The sequence below is a fragment of the Xyrauchen texanus genome, chromosome 29 (genome assembly GCF_025860055.1).
Source record: "Xyrauchen texanus isolate HMW12.3.18 chromosome 29, RBS_HiC_50CHRs, whole genome shotgun sequence".
Taxonomy (NCBI): Eukaryota; Metazoa; Chordata; class Actinopteri; order Cypriniformes; family Catostomidae; genus Xyrauchen; species Xyrauchen texanus.
In genome coordinates, this window is record NC_068304.1 from 8,761,029 (window position 1) to 8,786,964 (window position 25,936).

Sequence of the window (25,936 nt, forward strand, 5' to 3'; positions counted from 1 at the left end):
AAAAACATACAACTGTACATTACACAATTATGCAAATGTCCTGTACTTTACTGTGCTGCATTGTCAGGATGTCATTCACCTGCAGCTTCAAAGTGATTAGTTACAAGGCATTTAAAGCTCAAATGACTGGCTCAAAAACTGCCTAAAGAACTAAGTATCCATGAGCAAAGATGGCAGCATGCAGATTGCATACTCCCAACATGTGCTAGTTGAGAAACTGCCATTGACATAAATGGGAATGATAAGCTTGCTAACGGCTAGCTATTAATTGACCTGGTCTCACCAGAAATCATATAACTACATTTTTGCAAAATTTCAGTCACTCACTCGAAGTTGTGTCGATGTAGTGACACTAGGTGTCTCTCTTGAGAGCCTCGGTTACCTCTTATCTTTGAGAAAATGCTAATGAGAATTGGCGAACAGAATTTGCATGCCCCTCCCCCAGACATACGGGTATAAAAGGAGGGAAGCGAGCATCTGTTCAGACAGATTTTTTCTTCTGAGCCGAGCGGTTGTGTTTCAGCGAGCTGAATAAATCCACTGCTATTCCACTCGCCTCCACAAGAGCGTATGCTGTTGGAGATATGGTGCAAATCAGTGGATTTTCTCTTCTCTGCACCCCAGTGCAGACTACGCCCCTGGGCGCTTCGACAGCCATCTAAAAGAGTTTTATTCTCTAAAAGAGTATATTTCTCTAAAAGAGCAAGCACTTGGACGTTGAACGTCTTTTTAATGACACTCTTATTTCTAGATGCCTTTCTGCCCTAGTGTTATTCCTGGATGCGGTCGTTACCTCTCCGCTTCAGACGGCCACAGGTACTGCTTCTCATTGTGAGAACATGACCATGGCAACGTTGTGGTTGCGGTTGCGGCATTCCTTCTTCCGGGGGAAGCCACTCCTGCCGCCCCCCACGTTGCGCCATCTACCCACGGGTATATGGCCAGCACGGCTGGCGCGGTTTCAGGAGTACAACGGGTGCAGTTTCGCCTGGTGAAACCCCGCAGACACCCGTTCCCCATCACGCTTGTCTGCCTCCGTACAGGTCCGAGATGAGACCGGCTCGCTTTATCGCCAGTCTGATTCGGACCCTCCGAGCTGGATGAGAGTTTCGCCGCTGCATCGGATAGCGCCCTCCTGCAAGTCCACCAGGCCAAGGCGCTAAAAGATCTGCACTTGGGTAGTCCTGATCCTGATGAGCTGCAGGAACTGCGCTCGACGACCGACCTCGACCTCTGGGCCACCAAGGTCATGGTGCATGCACTCAGACAGGCGATGGCCACCCTCGTGGTCCAGGAACGTCATGTGTGGCTGAATCTGGTCGAGATGCGGGACCCTGACAAGGCTCGCTTTCTCGCTTTTTAAGATCGGCCTGTTCGATGACACTGTAGAGGACTTTGCCCAGCAGTTCTCAGCGGTGAAGCAGCAGACGGAAGCCATCAAGCATATATTGCCCCGCCGCGGCTCAAGATCCCGCACCCTGTCTGACGTAAAACCCCAGGCAGCTCCTTACATTTACATTTACATTTATGCATTTGGGAGACATTTTTATCCAAAGCGACTTACAGTGCACTTATTACAGGGACAATCGCCCCGAAGCAAGCTGGAGTTAAGTGCCTTGCTCAAGGACACAATGGTGGTGGCTGTGGGGATTGAACCAGCGACCTTCTGATTAACAGTTATGTGCTTTAGCCCACTACGCCACCACCACTCCAGCTCTTTCTCAGCCCGGGCACAGCTCTCAGCAACAGCATAGAGCTCCCCGCAGGAGATGGATGCCCCCAATCTCACGGACCTCCTCCCGGACCCAGAAGGCTCCTAAATACTCCTGTGACGAGCAACCCAGGGAGAGAGACGTCTGCCTTTGGAGCTGGTGCTCAGACTACTCCATCTCCCGGTGGAGGGCCGGGTGGAGAATATTTTGTTCCTTTTCTTTGTTTGCCGTACCCACATTGTCAAAAAAAGAGCCATTTCCTCACTCCCTGGGTCACTTAGCCAGTGTCCACAACCGCCTTTCTCATGGCAATCAGACACCGAGCACCTGCAGCCAGGCCCCCATGAATGCGGACCCACCGCCTTCACGTGCCCCACTGCACCACACCCGTGCCTCAGGCTGGCAGGTGGTGACGAGTTCAGAGGTCGTCGCTACAAAACCTTTCTGCCCCAGGCCGGGTACACGGAGGGAGGTAAGTGCTTTGAGCCACTCCTCAGCACAACCACCTCGGGACGAAGCAATGCTCCCTGACGTGATGTCGCCTGCTCCCCCCTGCCGTGAGGCCCCATCTCCAGGTACGTCACATGTGATCGTCCCTTTAGTACCCCTCGCCCGGAGCTTGGACACGTGGCTTACGCTTTCCAACCGTCGCGGTGGCTGGCCAGGACCATCTGACTCGGCTACAGGATTCCGCTCGCCAGGCACCCGCCCTGTTTAAGCGGCATCCGCTTTACCTCGGTGCAGGGCGAAAACGCCCCGACCCTGCGTGCGGAGATCGCGCAAGGATGAGATAGAGCCTGTCCCTCCAGCTGAGATGGAGAAGGGTTTCTACAGCCCTTACTTCATCGTGCCCAAGAAAGGAGGTGGGTTACAGCCAATCTTGGACCTACGAGTTCTGAACCGGACCTTACGCAGACTCCCATTCAAGATACTGATGCAGTAACGTATTCTGACATGCATCTGGCATCAGGATTGGTTTGCGGAGGTAGACCTGAAGGATGCGTACTTTCAAGTCTCAATATTACCCCACAGACCCTTTCTACAGTTCGCTTTTGACAGCCAGGCGTATCAGTACAAGGTCTTCCCCTGTCTTCACAAAAGTTGCAGAGGTAGCTCTTGCCCTGTTAAGGGAAGTCGCATACTCAACTACCTCGACGACTGGCTAATCTTAGCACACTCTCGAGAGTTGCTCTGTGCACACAGGGACCTGGGGACCAGGGACCCCTGTTTAGAGCATCTCTTTGTGTTGGCACATCAACTGCCTAGAGTTAATGGCAGATTGCTGCCGTTGATCCGCGGCAAGCATGTGTTGATTTGTTCAGACAACACAGTAGCCTATATAAATCGTCAGGGCGCCATTCACTCTTGTCGCATGTCGCAACTCGCCCGCCACTAATATCCCAGGCAACCTAACCCCCACAGCGGACGCACTGTCATGACAGGTAATGCTCAGCGAAGAGTGGAGACTGCACCCTCAGGTGGTTCACCTACCGAGATTCCACCCACTGCCTGCTCTGGTACTCTCTGATGGATGCAAGTACACATTTCCCCCAGTGAGCCTACTTGCACAAGTCCTGTGCAAGGTCAGGGAGGATGAGGAACAAATCCTTCTCGTGGCCCCCTATTGGCCCACTCGGACTAAGTTCTCGGATTTCACACTCCTCGAGACAGCACCTCCCTGGCATATTCCCCTGAGGAAGGACCTTCTTTCTGGAACTGGAACCACTGGAACCTGCACATCTGGCCCTTGGATGGGATGCGGAAGGTCTAGAATGGTCTACCACCAGCTGTCATAGACATAATCACTCAAGCCAGAGCTCCCTCTACCAGGCTTTATGCCCCAAATTCGCAAATGGGTGTTCTTCCCGATCTGAAGAACCGCAGAGGTGCGCAGTCGGTCAGTGCTCCCTTTCCTGCAGGAGAGGCTGGAGGGGCGGCTGTCCTCTCGGACCTTCGGAGAGCCTCATTTGAGCTGCTAGAATCAGTCGAACTAAAGGCCCTCTCCTTGAAGACGGCCCTCCTGATTGCGCTCACTTCCATCAAGAGGGTTGGGGACCTGCTAGCGTACTCTGTCAGTGACCCTTGCCTAGAGTCGGTCCAGCAGGCTACGTGCCCAAGGTTCTTATGACCCCTTTCTTTAGGGTTAAGGTAGTGAACCCCCAAGCGCTGCCCCGGGAGGAGGCAGACCCAGCCTTAGCGTTGCTGTGTCCGGTGCATACTTTGCGCACCCACTTGGAGAGCATGCAAAGCTCTAGACACACTGAGCAGCTCTTTGTCTGCTTGGTGGACAGTGGAAAGGGAACACTGTCCCCAACAGATGCTTGCCCACGGAATTCTGGACACTATTGTGTTGGCCTTCCAGACCCGGGGCATGCCTGCCCCCTTCCGGGTTCGAGCACACTCCACAAGGTTTGTGGCATCCTTGTGGGCACTGGCCATGACATCTCTCCAGCAGACATCTACAGAGTGGCGGGCTGGGAAACCCAATACCTTCGCAAGGTTTTACAATCTTCGGGTTGAGCCGGTTTCATCCCTTGTTTTGACAGGTCTGAATATTTAGAATTTGGTAATACGTTAACATCAGGTGGCCGGGTGTATCATCCCTCCTCTGAGGTGAAAACGTGCGCTCTAATCCCTTAGTCGAGTCCACAAGTCACGGACCCTGGTTGTCCTTCCTCCCTAGCCCTCTGGCTCCGAACTCAACAGAGGAAGTTCGCAGCCAGACCCATTGTAGGCACAGACTTGCCTGCACTGGAATAGGTGCCCCACAGTTTCTGATTATTCCAATATCTCCTGTGATGCATTTTCCGAGGTACGGTCCCCCTGTTCGGTGGACCCACGTCTCCCTTAGGCAGAGCTCCCTCTGCCCCCCGGTCGCTGTATCTGTAGAGCTCCTCCCCGTCGAGGCAGGACCTACCACTGCGCCACTTCCATGTGTCGCTGGTAAGCACATGTGACGTATTTTCCATAGGTTAACCTCCCCTGTTAAGCAGGATGTGGTCTCTGCGGGGTCTTTTCCCCCTGAAAGAATAGGATTGGAAAAGAACGCCTTCCACGATGCGTGTTATAGCGTTAGATGCCCCAGCTGCATCTAACACTCTATGGAGAGAAAACATAGAGAGAGAAAAGGCCTCCCTGGCTAGTTACGTCGCTTTCCTACTTCAGGGATGTGGGGAACTATATGACATCTCTTGGGGCGTTGGGGAAGATTACGTTCAGTCTGATGCACCTGCTATATTCGCACGCAACAGCCTGCTTGCACCTGCATCAGCTGTCCACGTAACACGTTTAGCGTTGTGGCGTTTTTAAATAGGGACCCCTAGTGTCAGTACATTGACACAACGTCGAGTGAGTGACAGAAGGGGAATGTCTTGGTTACTTTCGTAACCTCCGTTCCCTGATGGAGGGAACAAGACATTGTGTCCCTCTTGCCACAACACTGTACTAAGCCACTGAAATGGCCGGGATTTTACTCTCGGCTCAAAACCTGTCTGAACAGACGCACACATCCCTCCATATGTCCAGGGGAGGGGCATGCAAATTCTGTTCGCCAATTCTCATTGGCCTTTTCTCAAAGATAAGAGGTAACCGAGGCTCTCAAGAGAGACCCCTAGTGTCACTACATTGACACAATGTCTCGTTCCCTCCATCAGGGAACAGAGGTTACGACAGTAACCGAGATGTTTTACATAGCTTTTTGTATGCATCACTGCTGTTATCTGGTAAAATGAACACTAGAGGCACAACAACAACAATAACTTTTGTTGTATCTCTTTCACACAAATCACGAGTAAAATGGCAGATTGTCAGTTCATAAACATGTAAGTTTCATTTTATTCCTCACACAATTATATCTTATGACATCAAATCACTTACAATAATGCATGACTTGTAAGTCGATACATTTGAAATTTTGCATTACATAAACAACTACATTTACAAGCTTGAATGCACGGTAGCTCAACTTGTACTTGCAATTAAAAAGACCGAGATACAGGTCCTGAAGTGCATGTGAGCAAGTTCAACCTGCCACAGGCGCTGCTGATACAGTTCTACTCAAGGGTCATTGAGTCTGTTCTCTGCACTTCAATAACTGTCTGGTTTGGTTCAGCTACAAAATCAGACATCAGAAGACTTCAAAGGACAGTTTGGACTGCTGAGAGGATTATTGTTTGCCCCCTGCCCCTCCTTCAAAAACCATACACTTCCAGAGTGCGGAAAAAGGCTAGAAAAATCACTCTGGACCCCACTCACCCAGCCCACTACCTTTTTGAACTGTTGCCTTCTGTCCGACGCTTCAGAGCATTGAGCACCAGAACCGTCAGACACAAGAACAGTTTTTCCCTCAGGCTATTCATCTAATGAACAATTAAATTGCCCCATTGAGAATAATTATGTGCAATACACAGTTTAGTCTTTTTAATTTATCCAACACATCTACCTCTTCTGCCATTTCTGCCATGCCATTCCTCTGGGAAAAAATACAATAAAATTTGCAATGTACATAACAGATAACAGATTTTATTTTGTACTATACATAACAGATAACAGATTTGTATTAGAATTGCACTATGTATGTGTATGTGTGTGTATGTAAGTATGTGTTTACTTATTTTTAATAATTTTGTTATTATTATTATCTATGTCTTGCTGCTGTATTGTTGTGCACTGGAAGCTTCTGTCACCAAGACAAATTCCTTGTATGTGTAAGCATACTTGGCAATAAAGCTGATTCTAATTCTGATTTTGAGTTGACATGTGAGCCCAAAGTGTCATGTAATCATCACAAAATGATGTGGTTGCTACATTTTTCATGTAACGTTTGCTTTTTATAAAACTATTGGTTAGGTTTAGGGTTAAGGGAAGGCTGGACTGGTAATCTGGCATACCAGGCATTTTCCTGATGTGCCGACGCACTTTGGGGCCAATCAGGGACGGACTGTCCATCGGGAGAACCGAGGTGGGTCGGCCGCGAAACGTGCCGAATGTGCCGCGTTAAGCTAAAATGAGCAGCCGCATTATGCAGAGCGGACCACAAAATGGTGCCGCGATATGCAGAAAAGGACAGCGAACAATCTTCTCCCCCGCTCACTGACAGTTGCTGACCTGAAAGACAAAACTGACTGAAGAAGAAGACAGTTTAAACAAATGCCCGCTATAGCACCCCCTGCAGCAATGTTGAAAATGCAACACATTTTGTGGAATGGAAGTGTTTGCATTGTGCACGGTGTTGTCTCCATAACTTTGCTCTGCAGTGAAATCAAGCCATCACCATATGTAGGGTTAGTACATCTGCAGCACTTGGCTTAATAAAGATAAGTCACTGTTGCTCTGAGGGCAGATGACATTTGGATCCAGACAAGTTCTGAACTTTGTTTGACTGCACAATATGAGAGTTACACTTGAATGAGATAGACATGTTATGCTCTGTAAAATACAGTACCTGCTCCTAAAGCATCTGTGCTGTGGTTCTTTTTAAACTTTTTTGGGGGTCTTTCATTATATAAACTCTGACAAAGGCTGCACTGTTTCAATATTTTTCTATCTGGGTAGATTTCATGTTATTCTGAGAATTACAATGTTTGTTTAAATATATTTCTCAGCTATTTCATACGTATTTTCCGGTAGTGAGGAAACCATGTTTTTTTCAGCTGAACTTTGGCTGTTCCTTTGGCAGCTCGTGATGTCAACTCAGAAGGTTATGTTTTGTTTGGGTGCACATTGTGGTATATGATGTGTGTGTATGTCATCGATAATACATACTTAGCAGTGTTCCATTGTCAGTGTATGAGTGTTTCTTTCTGTCCTGTACATCTATTCATTTGTAAGTGCAAATGGTAAGTGCATTTGTTCTCTGGTGGAAATGACTTTTATAAAGATATTAATAATACAATGACTTGTTATTAACAATTATTACATAGCTAGCATTTTATGTATGCCACATATACACATGTAATGTTGTCATACTTTTTGCATAATTTGAAAAATTACAGCTAGATTAAAATGACAAAACAAAAATATTCTGTTCACAAGTGAGATATAAATAGTTTTTTTCTTTCTTAGACATCACATCTCATATTTAATATCAAGCATGCTTTTCACTGACACTGTGATCTCTTTCCTCCTTAATTAAGTACACAAACAATTGACAGTTTTTAGTAGGGGAAACATATTTGTTTTGATGGCAATGATGCCACAACTGGAAACATATGTAAGTTGTGTAAGTGGATATAAATCATTTTCACACAATAAATATTGAACAGGTATCTGTTTGTTTTACTCTTAAGGGATAGTTCACCCCAAAATGAAATCTCTCTTGTCATTTACTCTCCCTCATGCCATCCCAAATGTGTATTACTTTTTTTCTTCTGCTGAACACATATGTAGATTTTTAGAAGAATATTTCAGCTCTGTAGGTCCATACAATGCAAGTGAATCGTGACCAAAATTTTGAAGCTCAGATAAGCATAAAAAGGCTGCATAAAAGTAATCCATACAACTCCAGTGGATTAAGCAATATCTTCAGAAGCGATATGATGGGTGTGGGTGAGAAACATACATTTTCAAGTCCCTTTTTCTTATAAATTCTCCCTAACCAATAGGTGGCGATATGCACGAATAATGTGAATTGCCAAAAACTAAAGAAGAAGAATGTGGAGATTTATAATGAAAAAAGGACTTAAAAAAAAAAAAACTCACCACTGGAGGCATATGGGTTAATAAATAAATAAATGATATATATATATATATATACATATATATACATACACACACACACACACACACAACAGTTAGTTCTGGTCCTCAAATCTGACTGGACAAGAAACTTTCTATGACCACTGATGCTCTGACACCATCAGCACTCTGATGCCTTACTGTGTTTCACTCCGCTTGTGTTCGTGCTGTTCAAAACTAAAGTGTAAGAGTAGTGCAGATGTGTTAAGAGTTACTGAATAAGTGTCTCTTACATGTATTTTATATTTAATTTTATGACATTACATATGTTAGCCAGCAGGTGGTGGCAACAGATAATGTTTGTGTGTAATATGAGCCGTTGGTGATTTGAAGTGAGTCCGTCAGTCATTGTTTCATACAATCGATCACATTACTACTACTAAAACTAGGAAATAGCTTTAAACAGCTTTAAATGAACAACTTCAGCATTACGGTTCATCACAGCTGAGAGACACAAGAGACTGATTAATTACACAATGGGTGCAGTTTAAAATGGCGGAGGACATTGCATTTTCTATAGTGAAAGACGTTTGTGCACCGAAAACCGTGAAATAGGGAGAAATACCCGTGCTTGGACGACTATATTTCCACTGAGAAAGCTGATCTTCAGAAAGCTGACAGCATCTCTGCTTGGGTGTGGCAACAGGGGATCACACACACACACTCCATCTCTCTCTCTCTCTTTAACATACACACTCTCACACACACACACACACGCATCCATCATTGTTTATCCAATAACTTGTTAGAAACAGCACAAGCCGTGATACTATTTCTGAAGTGAACCTTTTGAAATACTGAAGGCTTGGACGCATCATTTGGTTTGAATCCGCAATGGCAGATTCTGATCCGTCACGTAAGAATGTAGTTCCATGCACAAATGCGTTTTTTATGACATATGAGTTTTTCCTAATTTTTTTAAATGTTCTTGTTCATTGAACTGTTGTATATTAGCAATATCACACTCGCAATCGTGCTATATGGCCCTAAATCAGCACTGCTGTGATTACAGCCGTGCTCACACATACAATATGGCTCAGAATTTAGGGTCACTTACTCAATATTATTTTATTTTTTCACATTTTAGAAATATAGTTACGTCATCATAACTATGGAAAAATAGAAATTAAAATATCTAAAAAAAATCAAAACTGTGTATATTTGAGCATCTTGAATGTAGTCACCCTTTGCCTAGAATTTGAAGACATGTACTCTTGACATTTACTCAAACAACTTCTTGAGGCATCACCCTGGGATGCTTTTTAAACAGTATTGAAGGAGTTCCCATCTATGTTGGCCACTTATTGGCTTCTTTTCTTAATTATTCAAGTCATCAATTTCAAAAACTTTTTTTTAATAAAATTTTAGTTTCGTATTTAAATAAATTAATATGTTGGCACAATTATATTTTTGTCTTCAAAAATAATTTCAAACATTTAAACATACGATGTTTAAATGAAAATGAAAATGACACTATTATTTACCCACCTTCATGTCGTTCCAAACTCTTATGACTTTTATTCCTCCATAAAACACAGAAGGATTTGTTAGGAAGAATGCCTCAATCACCATTCACTTTCATTGCATTTTACATCCAAATAATGAAAGTGAATGGTGACTGAGGCTGTCATTCTACCTTACATCCTTTTCACTGAAAAAAAAGTCATACAGATTTGAAACAATGTGGGGTGAGTAAACAATGACAGAATTCTAATTTTCGGGTGAACTATTCTTTAATGTGACCTAAATAAAAAAAAAGGGAAAAGTTGAAATCTGTTCAACCCCAGGAACATAAAAGTGTCCTTTGCTGAAGAAACAGCCATTTGTGCATGTACTCGTCTGTTTGTATATGTCCCTATAAGTAAAACAGGAGCATCAGCGCTGAATGAGGCAGAGTGGATCTATGTGTGAACCCCACTGCGAAGCGACTGGCACATTTTTATGGGAAGCTTTTCTTTTAGGCCTGCAGGTTTCAATGTGCTCATTTACACATCAAAACAGTGCAGAAAAGGGATAGTTCTCTTGAGGGCAGGCGAGGGTGGAGGGGGTGAATGAGAGTAACGAGGGCTTCTTTTATTCTCTTTCTCTCTCCCTCGCTGTCTTTCTTCTTTCCTGAGGGGTGGGTGGATGGTTGTGGACTGATAAGCATGGCTGGGGTTCGGGTGGAGGTGGGGTAAACAGCTCATAAAGATCCTCTTTTAATCATACACATGATGGGACAGGGTCCCTCACACTCCGCTTCACTGGACAGACGAGAACGCAGCTAACCGACCCGAACCAGACACATACAGTGGCCTCCAAAAGTATTGGGACCCTTGAGCCAAACTGAACACAAACTATCAAACTTAGTTGCACTTGTTTTAAAGAAAGAACACACAAGCACAATTTTCAAGCAAAACATTTCACAAAAATAAGTTTGTTAAGTTTTAATTTATTAAAGTAAAAAACGGCTCAGAAAAGTTAAATTAGTCCAGACTAGAGAGAGCGCATCTAGCATCATTTGTTTGCTGAAGTCACTTGGTTTGATGTTTAGTTATCCAATTCAATGACATTTATGCATCTTAAGTGCATATGTTTCAGGTGTCTGGATACTTTTTGTTTGCTTGTAAATGGGAAATTATATATCCTCCATAAGTGCCTTTCTGGTATTAGTCTTTTGGTATTTTAGTCTGTTGATGCAAATAAAGGTGAAAGTAGTTCATGAGAAAAATACTTAAGTAAAAGTATTAAAGTATCTGATCTTAAATTATCAAAAAGTATAAGGATTTAAGTTAACTGTTAACTCTTTCATGTTAAATGGGCTTGAAAATCTTATTGTTAGAAATGTTTCTTTTCTTTAGATTCTAAAGAGGAGACACAAAACTGTTCTTCCGGGGTTCCCCTAATGATTTGGTCTCAGATTTGCAAAACGATTCATTAAGCGAATCATTTGGCCCACATTTTAAACCGAAGAATCAAATCAAAAAGATTTCCTTGTGAATAGGACATCGCTACCACTGATCCACATGCAATTTGAATGAAACTATTTATTAGTGAATGGTCTCTAATGAACGATTTGTTCATTTTGAACAAATCTTTTATGTGACTCTGAAGAATGTGTAGTCTCAGAGAGCGTTTAGATCATTTTGTGTTGGCCGCGCATGCGCATTGCGCAACCTCCGTTCATTTATTACGTATAAACCGCATTGGCATTGTACAGGAAACAGAAATGATTAGTTCACCTTTCAACTCTTTTGGTTTGAGTCGTTCGTTCTTTTGTCACGTGACAGCCGTATATGCTATACACATACATTTGTCACGTGACAAAAAAAACAAACGACTCGGACAAGAAGATCGCTGAGGTGAACTAATCTTTCCATTTCTCATAATTTGTCCTTGGCTGCATTTTAATTTTTTTTCTTATTGGGACTATAATCAAAGTTTGCGTAAGTAGAGGTGTTGGGGGGATTTGGCTATTGAAAATGTAAAATTTTTATTTAATTCTGCTCAAATGAACGAAATTACTTGAATAAAGTTTCATTCATTTTGCTGAACAAGACTCAAAGATTCAAGTCAGTAAAATTATCCGATCTTCCCATCACTAGTATATATACAAAACAAATATTTGAGTAAAGTAGAAATGCTCAAAAACTGAAGTACAGTAGCAAAGTATTTGTACTTCAGTACTATACATCTCTGCAAATACCATTAAAGTAATACATAATTAACAGCATACCGGTTTGAAATTACATGAGGTTGAGTAAATAATGACAAAATATAAATCTTTAGGTAAACTATCCCTTTAAGAAGCGACAAAGCTTTGTTTGCTGGGCAAGTGTTCCCTTCGTTGATACACTCATTTGAGATATGCTTATTTTAAGTATGTTAAAGAGGAAGTGAGTGAATGTGAATGCATGTGCTGCTCCAGAGGTGACCTCACATTTGTGGTTGGGCAGGTGCCTTTCAGACGTAAGCCGCTGGCCTGAGCCATTTTAATTGCTGCCCTAGATGTGCACACACACACACGGATCCACTCAAACAAGCCTGTTCCAGATGCAGTTTACTGACATTGAGATGGAGGTAAAGAACCCCTTTGGAGAGGCAACCTGAGCTGAAAAATACCAAAACACTCATAAAACGCTAGTGGAGCTCAACGGCCGGCTCTCAAGCAGTGTCTGCTGAAAGGACACGTGTACTTGCCAAAGCTCTCTCAGAGGAGCTACTTCAGTATCCTGTTTTGATGACAATGGGAATGACACATACAGCTGTCAGATTAAACAACAAAACAATGTGGCATCTGCAACAGTTCACGTTAAGACAAAATGTATATGGGCCTGTCAGAGATCGTCTGTAAAAGCTGCCAACAGTGTCAGAAATGTTTTTTTTTTATTAGGTGGCAATGTCTGCTGCATAAAATAGTTTTTACCTTTATGGGGGAACTGTTTTGTCTAACCATATAAAATGCACAGCATCACCCTTTTACTTAAAAAACTTTAATTGAATCAGTTAATATAAAAACATATAAATGTAAACTTTCAATCTGAACAAATTCATATCAAATGCCGAGGTAACTGTAAATGCAAGATCAGGCCTAGAATAGAATCTAATGAAATATAGAACATTTTGTTAAATGGTAATGTTAAAAATGATTACTATGGGTGTAAGGAATGTGAAAAGTGACAAGGAATTAATTATGGAGGTATTTTTGTCCCTACATTTTGAATACCTGGTGCATTTGTTTCCCGATCTCTTGTTGATTTCTGACTCTGGTTTGCAGGTCGACTACATGTACTGAACCAAGAATGTTTCTGGTTCAGTACAAGTGAAGTTGATTACCAGAAAATATAACTTAGACTTGCCCCTCGTTTATTAAGGGTTAATTACATACTAAAATGAATATTTAAGCTCAATCGACAGCATTTGTGGTATAAAGGAATTTCAACTCATCCCTTCTTTTCTTTAAAAAAGCTCAAATTTAGGTTACAGTGAGGCACTTACAATAGAAGTGAATGGGGCCCAATTTTGGAGGGTTTAAATGTGTTGATGTGAGGGTTATCATTTTTTACAAGCATTGATTCTGTACATGTTACATTTAAAGCTTGTGTATTATTTGAGCTGTAAAGTTGATTAAATCATAGTTTTTATGGGCATTTTATAGTTTACTGCATTACTTTGTCATGGCAAAGCAGTTGTAAAATTGGGTATAATTTCACACAGAAAAAGTTAGTAATTGATTTATCACACTAAAAGCACGTTAACTTGCATATTGTTTACATAATGTGGCTATACTTTTAAAGCCGTGAGTATTTTAACATTTACGGATTGGCCCCATTCACTTCCATTGTGCCTCACTTTAACCCAGATGTTTGCTCTCTTTTTTAAAAGGAGGGACGAGTCGAAATAAATTGAGGAAATCAACATTATGCCACAAGTGCTGCTGATTGAGCTCAAACCTGGGACATTCCTTTAAGAGCTTTTTATACTCTTACAACACTTGAACAAACACACACACAAAAACACTTATTTTGCTGTTGCTCCACTAAGTAACACTATGATCTCACTTTAAGTACTTGTGCTGGATGGCTGTGTTTGCATCTATTTAGAGCTAGAAGTTAAAAAGAGGCACCATTGTGAGACTTTTCACATGGACTGTAACAAGAAAATGCGTCAAAGCTTTGCAAATATTTTGATGAAGAAAGCGACGTTTGCATCTGAAAGGTTGCTCCGGTTCAAATGCAAATTGATCCTTGAGAGACTCTTTCAGAAGCTCTCAATAGAGTGGGCAACCCCCAAATAACACAAGGTTATGTGTCTTTGTGCCCCCCTGACACGGATAAATCTGTGTTGTCAGTGCTTTAGGGACTTTTGGTCCCTAAATTGTGATTTATCTTGGATCACGGCGATTAAGCCTTTAGCTAAGGCTTAAAATAAGTTCTTTCAGAGATTACCATGTTGTTTATTATACATCATCTTGTACTCCACATTTCCTAGTCTTCTGTATAAGGCATTTGCTCTATTTTCCCTCTTCATTCCCTTATGACATCTTCCCGTGTTGAACTACAGAGCAGAAATCCCTGGTGATTTTCGCTCCTTCATCGTCAAAGGGAATCGTTTAGCAGAGCGACAGACAGTAGTCTGGATTTCTCTGTGTGAATGTTCACATCATCACCTTTAAACACAAAGGTTGTTCTGGAATTATATTTCATTAATGAGGTGCACCATGTGCGTTCGCACACACAAACACAAGCCATCCAGATTCTCCTATTGCTGTGTGTCGCTCCTCTCTTCCCCCTCCGCTCCTTTGATGTGAGCCACTCATGCAAATAAAGGCACTTTTCTCAGTCGCTTGATCCGGAGTATGTAGAGCTCCGATAGCTACTTGAAATGTATTTTCTTCATCCCATCCCCACCGGGTAACTTGCAGATCTAGGTTTTGATGATTAATTTGTATGGCGTTGTATTTTTGCCTATTCTTACTTATTGCATCTTGGTTTACAGGCATTAACTGGCCTATAAAAGACAGTATTAAGTGTTATTTACAAAAGTTAAATAAAACCGATACAATGGTAAATATAAATATTAAGTTTATGGGAGGGGTATATTAAGTGGCTTTCAAGTGGATGGGGCTTTTGGTCAGCCAGTCACTATAGTGGAACAGTCTTATTCAAGCCTCTCTACAGTAAGTATAACAATAAAAGTCCATTAGGAAATGTATTTGCAGTTTCAAAACCGTTTCCAGTATGAGATAATGGAAAATTTGCAAAGATCTCATGGTGAGAAGTACTGTTGGTACACTATGGATGGTCACTCACATACACCAATCAGCCACAACATTAAAACCACCTGCCTAATATTGTGTAGCTGCCCCTCAGCACCAACATTCTGAGATGATATTCTTCTCACCACATGTGTACAGAGTGCTTGTTTGAGTTACCGTAGACTTCATCAGTTCGAACCAGTCCAGTTCAACCATTCTCTGTTGACCTCTCTCATCAACAAGACATTTCCATCCACAGAACTGCCACTCACTGGATGTTTTTTGTTTTTGGCACCATTCTGAGTAAATTCTAGAGACTGTTGTGTGTGAAAATCCCAGGAGATCAGCAGTTACAGAAATACTCAAACCAGACCATCTGGCACCAACAATCATCCATGTGATTATCTAATCAGCCAATCATGTGGCAGCAGTGCCGTGTATCATGTAGATACTGGTCAGGAGCTTTAGTTAATGTCACATCAACCATCAGAATGGGGAAAAAAATTGATTTCTGTTATTTGGTCCGTGGCATGATTGTTGGTGCCAGATGGGATGGTTTGAGTATTTCTGTAACTGCTGATCTTCTGTGATTCACACACAACAGTCTCTAGAATTTAATCAGAATGGTGCCAAAAACATCCAGCGAGTGGCAGTTCTGCAGATGGAATTGCCTTGTTGATGAGAGAGGTCAACAGAGAATGGCCAGACTGGTTCGAACCAACGAAGTCTATGGTAACTCAGATAACCACTCTGTACAATTGTGGTGAGAAGAATAGCATCTCAGAATGGGGTTGATACTGTTTTGGCTGCACATGGGGGACCTACATAATATTAGGCAGGCGGTTTTAATGTTGTGGCTGATCGATGTAGAGTACAGTCTTCATGGTTTATCCTTACTGTAGTTTGAAGGAATATTCCAGGTTCAATACAAGTTTAGCTAAATTAACTGCATTTGTGAAATTACTTTGATTACCACAAAACATAATTTTGAATCATCCCTCATTTATTAAAAAAAAAAGATTTCCATGTAAAACAGTACATGTGAATCAGGCCAATTCATAAACATTCTAAGACACAGTCTCAGAATTATAGCCTCAAGACCTTGTTATAGGTGTTGACATGATATTAGCGTGATACAAACGCTTAATAGCTTTATCTGTGTAAAGTTATCTCCAATATAACAACTTCATTGTTGCAACAACAAAACAGCAAATCATGTTGACACATAATGTCTTGTAGCTATATTTTTAAGCAATGTCTATAATAACGTTTCTGGACTGGCCCCATTCACTTCAAACCCATGACTTCTACACTGATAACAAGTAATCAAGTTGACTTAACTCAACTGAACTGTGTAATGGCATCTCCAAAACTTGTCTTACTTAATAATCCAAGTGTAAGCAATAATGGGTATTCCCAATATACTCGTTTTTATTTTCAATTGTTTAAGTTATTAACCCCTAAAATATGAAGTCTATGGATTTTTTAAATAAATAAGTTCAAGGAACATAGATATTTGAGTTCTGAGCCCAAAACTTGACATTTCAAGTCATTTGTAATTAATACAACTTGATTTTTTCAATAATGACAACAGGGTTTACAGTGTTGGTGCCTTACTGTCAAACACATAGATTTTGCATGAAAATGGGGGGTTAGCAGCGTGATGCATTTACCCATGGTTCCAATGATCATGGTATAAATAATGTGTGTATGGGGGAGCTTATCATTACCTCCCCCACTAGAATCAACACCCCTACTTACTATAACCTCTATTTATTAAACACCTACACCAGATGAACTTAAGACAAATGTTGAAAATATATAACATATTTTATTATCATCTCCAAAAAGGCACTTTTAAACAAATTGATAGGGTCATCAATGCCATCTTGAGAGAAACCAAACAAAATTAAATATATATATATACACAATAAATAGAAGTCCTGAAACGTTTAACATGTAATTTCACAAGAAACGTGTACTTTTCTGGAGGGGGATTCTGTGTGCATTTTTCCATGTTGTGTGTTTGTTCACACCAACTAGTGATTGTGATTGGTTCTGCAGATCATTTATAACTGATTTTGATATGCAAGTCTGTGGACACTTCTCAGTTTTTGCTTTTCTACAGCAAGCGATGATAAAATTCCTCCTTAAAGTACTGATAATGTTGGGTTTTAAAGGAATATTCCGTGTTCAATAAAATTAAGCTCAATCAACTGCATTTGTGGCATAATTTTAACTATCACACAAAATAATTTTGACTCGTCACTCGTTTATGAAAAAAAATCACAATTACAGAGAGGCGCTTACAATGGAAGTGAACGGGGCCAGTTACTATAGCTAAAACTACACACCATTTCAGAAGAATAGTCACAATATGTAAACATTATACATGTTAACATGATTTTTGTGTCATAAAATCACTAAATAACCTTTTCTGTGTAAAGTTATACTGTATCTCCAATACCAGGATTACAGGGTTTCAATATCATGACAACAGAGTTGTAATATTGGATGTAACTTTACACAGATAAGATTAGTAAGTTATTTTATCACACAAAAATCATGTTAACATGTATAATGTTTACATCTTGTGGTTATACCTTTAAAACTATGTGTATTTTAACGTTTCTGGACCGGCCCGATTCACTTCCATTGTAAGTGCCTCACAGTAACTGCAATTTGTTTTTTTTTTGTTTTAAATAAAAAGGAACGAGTCCATTTTTTATGTATGTGTGAAAACAATATTATGCCACAGTTGTGCTTTACTTGTATTAAACACGCAATATTACATTAGGTTTGTTTTAATTATGGCTTTACAGCATGCAAACTGTCATTCGTGCAGTCCAATACGCCAAGTGAGGCCTGTATTCTGCCTTGATACAGTACATGACAGATGAGGCCACAGACCTGCGCTCATACATGCGTTGGGCTGTCTGAGTAGGGATCCGTCTTGGACACGTGCAGTATGACAGCAGGTGCTTTGTAGTGGCAGGTGCTGCAACTCCCGCTGCAGTGCTTCCTGCAAGTCCTATCTGTCAACTTCCTGCTACATAGACCTTGCCAAGTCTGCAGTGTCTTGGAGCTCCAGACCCACACCCCACTGGTGATGCCCACCACCAGCGACATGAAGATCTTCAGCATGAACACGGCCACCATGGGCACCGAAGACTCCAGGGAGCAGTCCTCATTCCTACGGCCGGGAAACGTGTTGCACTTGCTCTGCAGACCTCTAAATTTCCAGTAGTCCATGTTGAGCCGCTCATAGAAGTAGCATATGATGACACAAGTGGCAGGGACCGTGTAGAGGATGGAGTAGATTCCGATTTTCACCATCAGCTTCTCCAGTTTTTCCGTGTTGGTGCCTTCAGTCTTCATCACCTTTCTGATGTGGAAGAGCGCCACGAAGCCGGTCAGGATGAAAGACGTTCCTATGATGAGGTAGCAGGACAAAGGCACAAGGACAAAGCCCGTTAGCGCCCCCACATCCATACTGCCCACATAGCATAGTCCGGTGAGCTCATCGCCTGCAACTTTCCGCATAGTCAGGATGACTATGGTCTTCAGTGCAGGTATGCCCCATGCAGCCATGTGGAAGTAACTGCTATGTGACTCAATAGCCTCATGACCCCACTTCTTACCTGCCGCCAGGAACCATGTGAGGGTGAGGATGACCCACCAGATGGAGCTGGCCATGCCAAAATAGTAGAGGATGAGGAAGACTATGGTACATCCTGTACTCTCCAGGCCCTCTTGAATGATGTACAATTCCCCATTTTCACGATCACACGCAATGTTCTCTGCCCCCGCGACAGACCGAATGATGAAGGCTACTGAGTAAACGTTGTAGCACATGGAAAGGAAAATGATGGGCCGCTCTGGATACTGGAAGCGATGCGGGTCAAGGAGGAAGGTGAGGACGGTGAACGCTGTGGATCCAAAACACAAAGTAGACCAAACTGCGATCCAAATGAACGCAAAGTCCTTATCCTGTCTGGACCAAAAAACATCCACAGCGGATGAGCAGCGTGGCGCACACGTCTCACTCTTTTCCACATACTGGAACTTTTCTGGGTTCTCACAAACACCCATGCTGCCCCCCGAGCGCCCGTTCCCCGCTCCAGGCTTCTTGGGTCGGGGTGGCACAGGCAACATGCCCTCTCCTTTCTTAGTCTCAGTTTTGGTATCATTTTCCGGGGCTTCCATGCAAAGCGCATTGGGGTCATTTCTGGTGGGCAGTTTAGAGCAGTCCAAAGAATCGGGCCAGGCATAATTAAACTTCTCCATTATGGGCGAGCACTTCTGGCGTGCTTGTTCGCACATTGGACGACAAGCTGGGATGGATGTGGACACTTGGTCCGTGCACATAGGGGCATAGAGCGAGCACAGGAAAAATCTCAAATGCACATCACAACCGTATTCCACAAGAGGTGCGAATTCATTGAGTTTTATTGCAGCTTCCCTCTGATTGTCGTGGTCCATGAAGTTGGGCATCCGGGTGAGGTTATACCCAATGCCCTGGCACATGGGGATAGCGATAGGCTCACATTTAGCCGGTCGCCCTCTCTCCAGGTCATAAGAGCCAATCTCTAGACTGTATAAAGTCATGACCAGTTGACACCACAGAAAAATCACAATTTTCATTGATGAACCACCCATGCTGGATTTTTAGTCACCCTTTTTAAATAAGGTAAGTCCAGTAAAATTTCCCTGGCATATATTGCCCAAGAGAGGATACTTCTATATAGTTTGTGAGTTATGGATGATTATGTAGCTCCATGGACTCTGCTTAGATTAAGAGGGCATCAATGAATGTTTCATTTGTCATCCGGTGAAAAACGTCAGGTATTCCTCTTAATGAAGCTTCTCTGAAAAAAATCCTTCTATACACATGAAATCTTCATATAATATTCAATGATCCGTAGTGTCCAAATTTCACCCTATATGTACCTTAAAATCGCGCGTGCTCAATCACTAAAGTAAACAAATATTTAATGTATGTCAGTACCGCATTAGAGCAAATAATGTCATCAGGAGGAGCTCAGCAAGAGAGACAACAAAATTGTTCTTGTCTTCGGTTCTCTCCAAACGTCTAAGAAGCGTGTAGTCCGCTACAAGCATGCGGGTTGTTTTTTCTCGTGTTCTCCACACATCTCCACTGGAGCACACTAAACTTTCGCTGAATTCCCTCTCCTCCTCCCTCAATGCCCTCTAATAATGGGGCGGGACATTCACGACGCACTCTACCGACTCCGCCCACCGTGGCAGAAAAGTCTACGACTTCAGCTCCGCCTACATACAACTGAATATTGAACATACTACATTTCCCCTGTTATCATAAGAGAAGCGACGGTATGGCCGGGCAAAATTAGGTTGGGTTGCAATTAACACAAATTGGCACTTTAGAATTGTTTAGAACTGTTGTCAACCTTTACTAACATTTACTATGTTACCACAATTTCTGTTACTACACTTATCGTTATTAACGTGAAGTTATAAATAAATAAATACATTTATTTATTAAACTAAAAAGAAGCATGATGAAATTATACATTATCATAATTTTGGTTGTATTGTTGTTGTTGTTATTATTATTATACCAGAGTTGTATTTTTATTTGTTTAACTGTAGTGACTATTTTTTGAAAACCATGGTTATCATGGAAAATATTTGTAAGCTATAAAAAAATTAATAGTCTATACACTCTACACTCTACACAGTTTTATAGTCTATAAAACTATGCAGAAATAATAATATTAAAAAAAAAAGTCTATTACAAAATATGGGATGGCTTGTGTGTATATATATATATCTCCCAACCACAGATTTAGCTGTGAAATCATAAACAGCCGAAGCTGTTATGAAATATTCACCCATGGCACTGGTGTGAAGGCCAATAAAAGCAATGGCAAATGTGGACAATTAGGGTCTAATGGAATTGATTAAAATAGCAGCATCTCAGGATATTACACTCAGGAGGAGTTCATTCCAAATTTAATGAAAGTAAAACAAAGCCCAGAAAGAAGTTTTAATTCTGAAAAGATTCATCAGCTACAGGCTTCATTTAACTCTGAATTTCATTAAACTTTATTTATTATTCATTATTTATCAAAAATAAATCCCACTTCCCATCAATGTGAGATACACATGAATGAAAAAGACAATTGTTACCATCTAGTGGCTAAACAATGTACAACACTTACAAGATAATTAGCAGATGAGACTAATCTCTAGCAGCGTCCATTGAAAAGTAGTTTGACACATACATTTCTCTTAAAAATGTCTGAATGCCATTGTATTAGATAACAAAATATCACACCGTGGCATATCTGCAGACAAATGATGCTAGAAATGTTCTCAAAAGTTCAGACCTTACATTTCCTGAGCCATTTTACTTTTTTTTTAACCAACTGGTCTTTAAAGGAGGTTTAGTGGATAAAGGAAATCAATTCTCCTTAGGTTCACACAGCTATAGTTCCATTAACGTTTGAGAACCAGAAAGTGTCCAAATACTTCAAATAATTAAATAATTTAAAACCTAAAAATCTTTTTGTGAAATGTTATGATTGAAAAGAGTGCTTGTGCTTTCTTTTTTAAAACAAATGCCACATGATTTGACATTCAGACATTTGTAAGTGTGGCTGAAGGGTTCAAATATAAGTTTTGGGTCCAATTTGCATCATAATTCAAAGTTTGGCAGTGTACAGGATTGAGGAAAGCTTGGGGCAAAAATGCCACCGAAAGTGACAAAAATGCACCTGAAATTCAAAATGTGGGAGCAAAAAATGACCAATTACTGTTATTTAAAAAAAAATAACTGATATAATTAACATTCTTTTAAAGTCCTGGTTACATACTGTTTTATCACATTAAATATGAGTTAATGTTGATTTAATTTTAAAGGTAAGAGGTAATACATTCTCAATCTTTAAAATGTATATTAACAAATATTTTAAAGTCTTGGTTCAACCTGTCCCCTTAATTACAGGACACATTCATAATAGACTTAACTCAGTTCTCAAGCCAAAATGTTCAGTCAAAATAAAACAGGACAAATTAGAAATCCCTTTCTTATTGTCGTGGCGACAGTGGACATTTCAACCGTTTCACCCATGGTGTTAGATTGTGAGTAGTTATCAGATTTGGATTTGGCAGAGTAAGCCTCACTGAGCCTGAAAGAGCCCAGAGTCTGATAGCCCTCCAGCCCAGAAAGGAAATACAGTACATAGCACACAGAGATTTCTATCACCCTGGTCATATGCGTGTCACACCCCAATCAAATCCAATTTTGGAAGAATGGGCATTAATTTAGCTTTGTTCCTCACACTTACCAATTGCATGACTTTAGAAGACTCCTAATATAGCGCAGACATAGGCGGAAATCGCGGGGGGGTCGTGGGTGTCAGGACCCCCCATCTGAGGGTTGTCCCCCCCTAAAATATCATTAAAATATGTGTATTATAAATAATATAATGATATATTCTTAAAATAATTGTTTAAGAAATAAAATAATGCAAATGCAAACGGGGCAACAACAAAAAAACCCTTCAAAAATTGCTCTTGAGAATTGTTGTTTATTGTCCCCCCAACATTTTTATGACATTTTCGCCCCTGAGCGCAGAAGTCGTATGAACTGCTTTTATAGTGCTTTATAGTAAAAACCCCATTTCTCAAACACTTGCAAAAAACAGAAAAAAGTAGCCAGGCAGACTGAACACACTGTGAATTCAGCAACAGTCGGTTGAAAATGCTTACCAAACTATAAATCACTGCCCCCAGTGGCGGAAGCCGGAAATGTTGTTGAATGTACTATATGTGCACCAGTGGCGGCTGCTGGTCTTTCAAAGAGGGGAAGCTCATTTTCGGCCTACATTATAAACTTATTTACCCTATTTTTTGCACTAAATCAATCTTAGGTGTTGATCTGCCCTGCTGTTTAATTCTAATTTTTTCCTCGTAAGGAAGACTTTCAAATGGCTTCGCCAAAATCAGGTCGACAATATTAGCACCGTCTGCCATCGATGCGCAGTTTCACCCGTCACGACGCTAGCCTAGCCTACTGTATGAATGAATGAATGAATGAACGAACGAACGCTCTAAAACAAAATATATTAAACTTGGTAAAACTGAAACAAGGAATGTGGTGTATAATTGTGTGAAATGTATTATGCAAATTGACTAGCAATTTCAGCCAAACAAATATATAAGAAATAGGTTGCAGCAGTTTGTCTTTCGACTACACTTGAGAAATCCGCGATGGGACTGAGCGCTGAAATAGCTTCAGTGACTTCTTATAGTACAGATTCGCTGTCAATCAAAAGGAGATGCAGTCTTTCGACAGATCCTCCAATCATCACGCTGAAGCCCGGAGTCCGGGCCAGCCCACTCCTCATTCACCCCCAGAGACGCTGAGCGTCCGTGGACGGGACATAATCGCAGCATTTATCCAATGACCGTCTATTTTCGAGCACTGAAAAAACTGTTCAGAGCAGCCCCATTGAAGTCAATGGACGCTCGGCTTCAACAGGGAAATGCACTGACGCTACGGGAATGTATGAGAAGTAAATCGTGTCAGCCGACCTGCTATATGTAATGTAGCTGATTCTGAACAAACTCATCTTCGAGATGAACGTGTTCTAACGCATTTTTAGTCAATAAATTGTTTACACAATAGTACATATTTGACCATTATTTTTTTGACATTATAGGGGAAGCTGAGCTTCCCTTGCAGTCTTAAAGAAATCCCCACTGATGTGCACTAGGGATGTGCACTTAGATGCACTACTTGAATACAAAAATTACAGTTCAGTTATTCAACACATGCAATAGAGGTCTTCAATCCGACCCGAACTCGATGAGTCCTGTCAAACCATTTGGGTCCGTTTTTCAAGTATAAGGCGAGTTAGGGACTGTTCAAACATGCTTTTCTGTGCATCTGTATTGCTTTTCTATGTACTGTTAACACGGACGGGAAGAGCCTCTTTGATTGTTGCACTGAATCTCACTGTTTTCTCTTTCAGTGTCTCGTGCAAGATCACCACATTTTTAGAAACCAAGTAAAATGAAATAGAACTTTATTCTTTTATAAACGTATCATGAAACACTTGCGTTGTTTCATTCATTGCGCTGTGCTGCTTTCTGAAAAAGTTCAGGTTGCAAAGAGTACTTCATGTGACTGTTACACCATTAAACATGATTCCAGGTTGTTCCAAGGAATGTTTCAGATCTTTATAAATGGTAAGACAGTGTTTTTCCTTTTGCTCTAATGTGCATATTTACGTACAAGTTCAATGCCATTTGATTTTTAACCATTTCAAAATCAAAGCACCCCGAAGAGGCCATTTAACCGCAGCAGTGTATCTCCACACACATGACAATACTTGCGTTCGCTGCCTCACGGATATTTCAGCCTTGGCAGAGCGCATACTATATGCAGTGACAAATTGATAATTTGATTAAGTTTAATGTGAGATTTTATCATTTGATTATCTACGTATTTAGCTATTTAGGCTATAGTTCACTGTGTAATTTATTTGCTGCTATTTTGAGAGTTTGAGGAAATTTCAATCGCAATAAACATTGTGTATTCCAGCGCCCTGACTCTCAACGAGAAACGTATTAACTGTTCAGTAAACTCTTGGTTAACCGAATGTTAAAAACAGTAACTGTGCTCATCCCTAATGGACACATGTGATCTGTAGTTTGCGGGTAAATTGTCCACAGGGTGGCACCAAAAGCAAGTTTTTTAGTTGTAAATGATGTACTACAGTCAACAGGATTACAGATTTTATTAACTTTACCCCCTAACCAAACCCTAAACCTAACCGTAAGTGGAGTCAAAATGTAATTTTAAAGCAACAATGCAACTTCCGAACTGCGCTCACCACTGTTTGTGTGAGGTTTTATGCGCAATGCGCTGGCTGTAGCACTAGAGGGAAATGTATTTACACTTAAATCGATGCAAAAATGTCTGATGGGGGCTAGTGCTTGTCAGTAATTCGGTTGAATGGGGTGATTTCAGGATACATATACTTTCGAAAGTAACATGCAACTTTCCTGTGTAATCATGTTGCGCCTGCAGTTTCTCCAGAAATTCACCTTTTGTCTTTTACAGAAGATAGAAAGCCATAAAGGTTTCGAACAACACAAGGGTAGTATGTAATAACATTATTTTTGGGTGAACTATTTAATTGATTGGCCAATATTTGCTGTTTTGAAACATGAAAGAGAAATGAGTCACATTTTTAGAGAGTAGCGTCTTCTGAGATGTTGTACCCTCTGTCTGTGTGGAGTCTCCAAAGGTCTGATATGAGATGTTTATCAGGTAACAGGACTCTCTGTGTTTGCATGCCACCCGTCAGATACATTTCCACCCTTTTAATCTTATCTCAGACATTCCTCAGCATTGCTGACACAAAATGCTAGTCTAAAAACAACCCTTCTAAACTCACAGTTTGGGTGTCACCACTTTGAGCAAGCAGAACTGGTCTAATTGAGAAACATGGCGACTAGCCTAAAGACTTACTTTACAGATTACGGGTGACAGATGGAGGCCTTAATTAGAGCGATGATGAATTAAACCGATGTGAGATTCTGTTATGACACCATATTCTGCTTGGGTAGCTGTGCCATGGTGTTATCTCTCTCGCTCAATCTAATGGGGCTCAGACCACTTTAGCTGTCACCATAACCTGCGACTATGCTGCACTGGACTGCAAACTCTGCGGGAAGTCAAGGTATTTAGGCATCAGGG

At 41.3% G+C, this 25,936-nt stretch overlaps 1 protein-coding gene across 1 annotated transcript; it reads right to left on the bottom strand.

Moving 5' to 3' along the window:
- Positions 1-17,040: 17,040 nt before the first annotated feature.
- fzd9b (frizzled class receptor 9b) lies at positions 17,041-20,336 on the bottom strand. The gene has a single exon (XM_052096897.1). The coding sequence runs from the start codon at positions 19,840-19,842 to the stop codon at positions 18,100-18,102; it is 1,743 nt and encodes a 580-aa protein (XP_051952857.1). The 5' UTR covers positions 19,843-20,336; the 3' UTR covers positions 17,041-18,099.
- Between the last annotated feature and the right edge of the window lie 5,600 nt (positions 20,337-25,936).

Excerpts from the sequence above, each read along its gene's own strand:
- fzd9b (XM_052096897.1), bottom strand. The coding sequence starts at position 19,842 with ATGGGTGGTTCATCAATGAAAATTGTGATTTTTCTGTGGTGTCAACTG.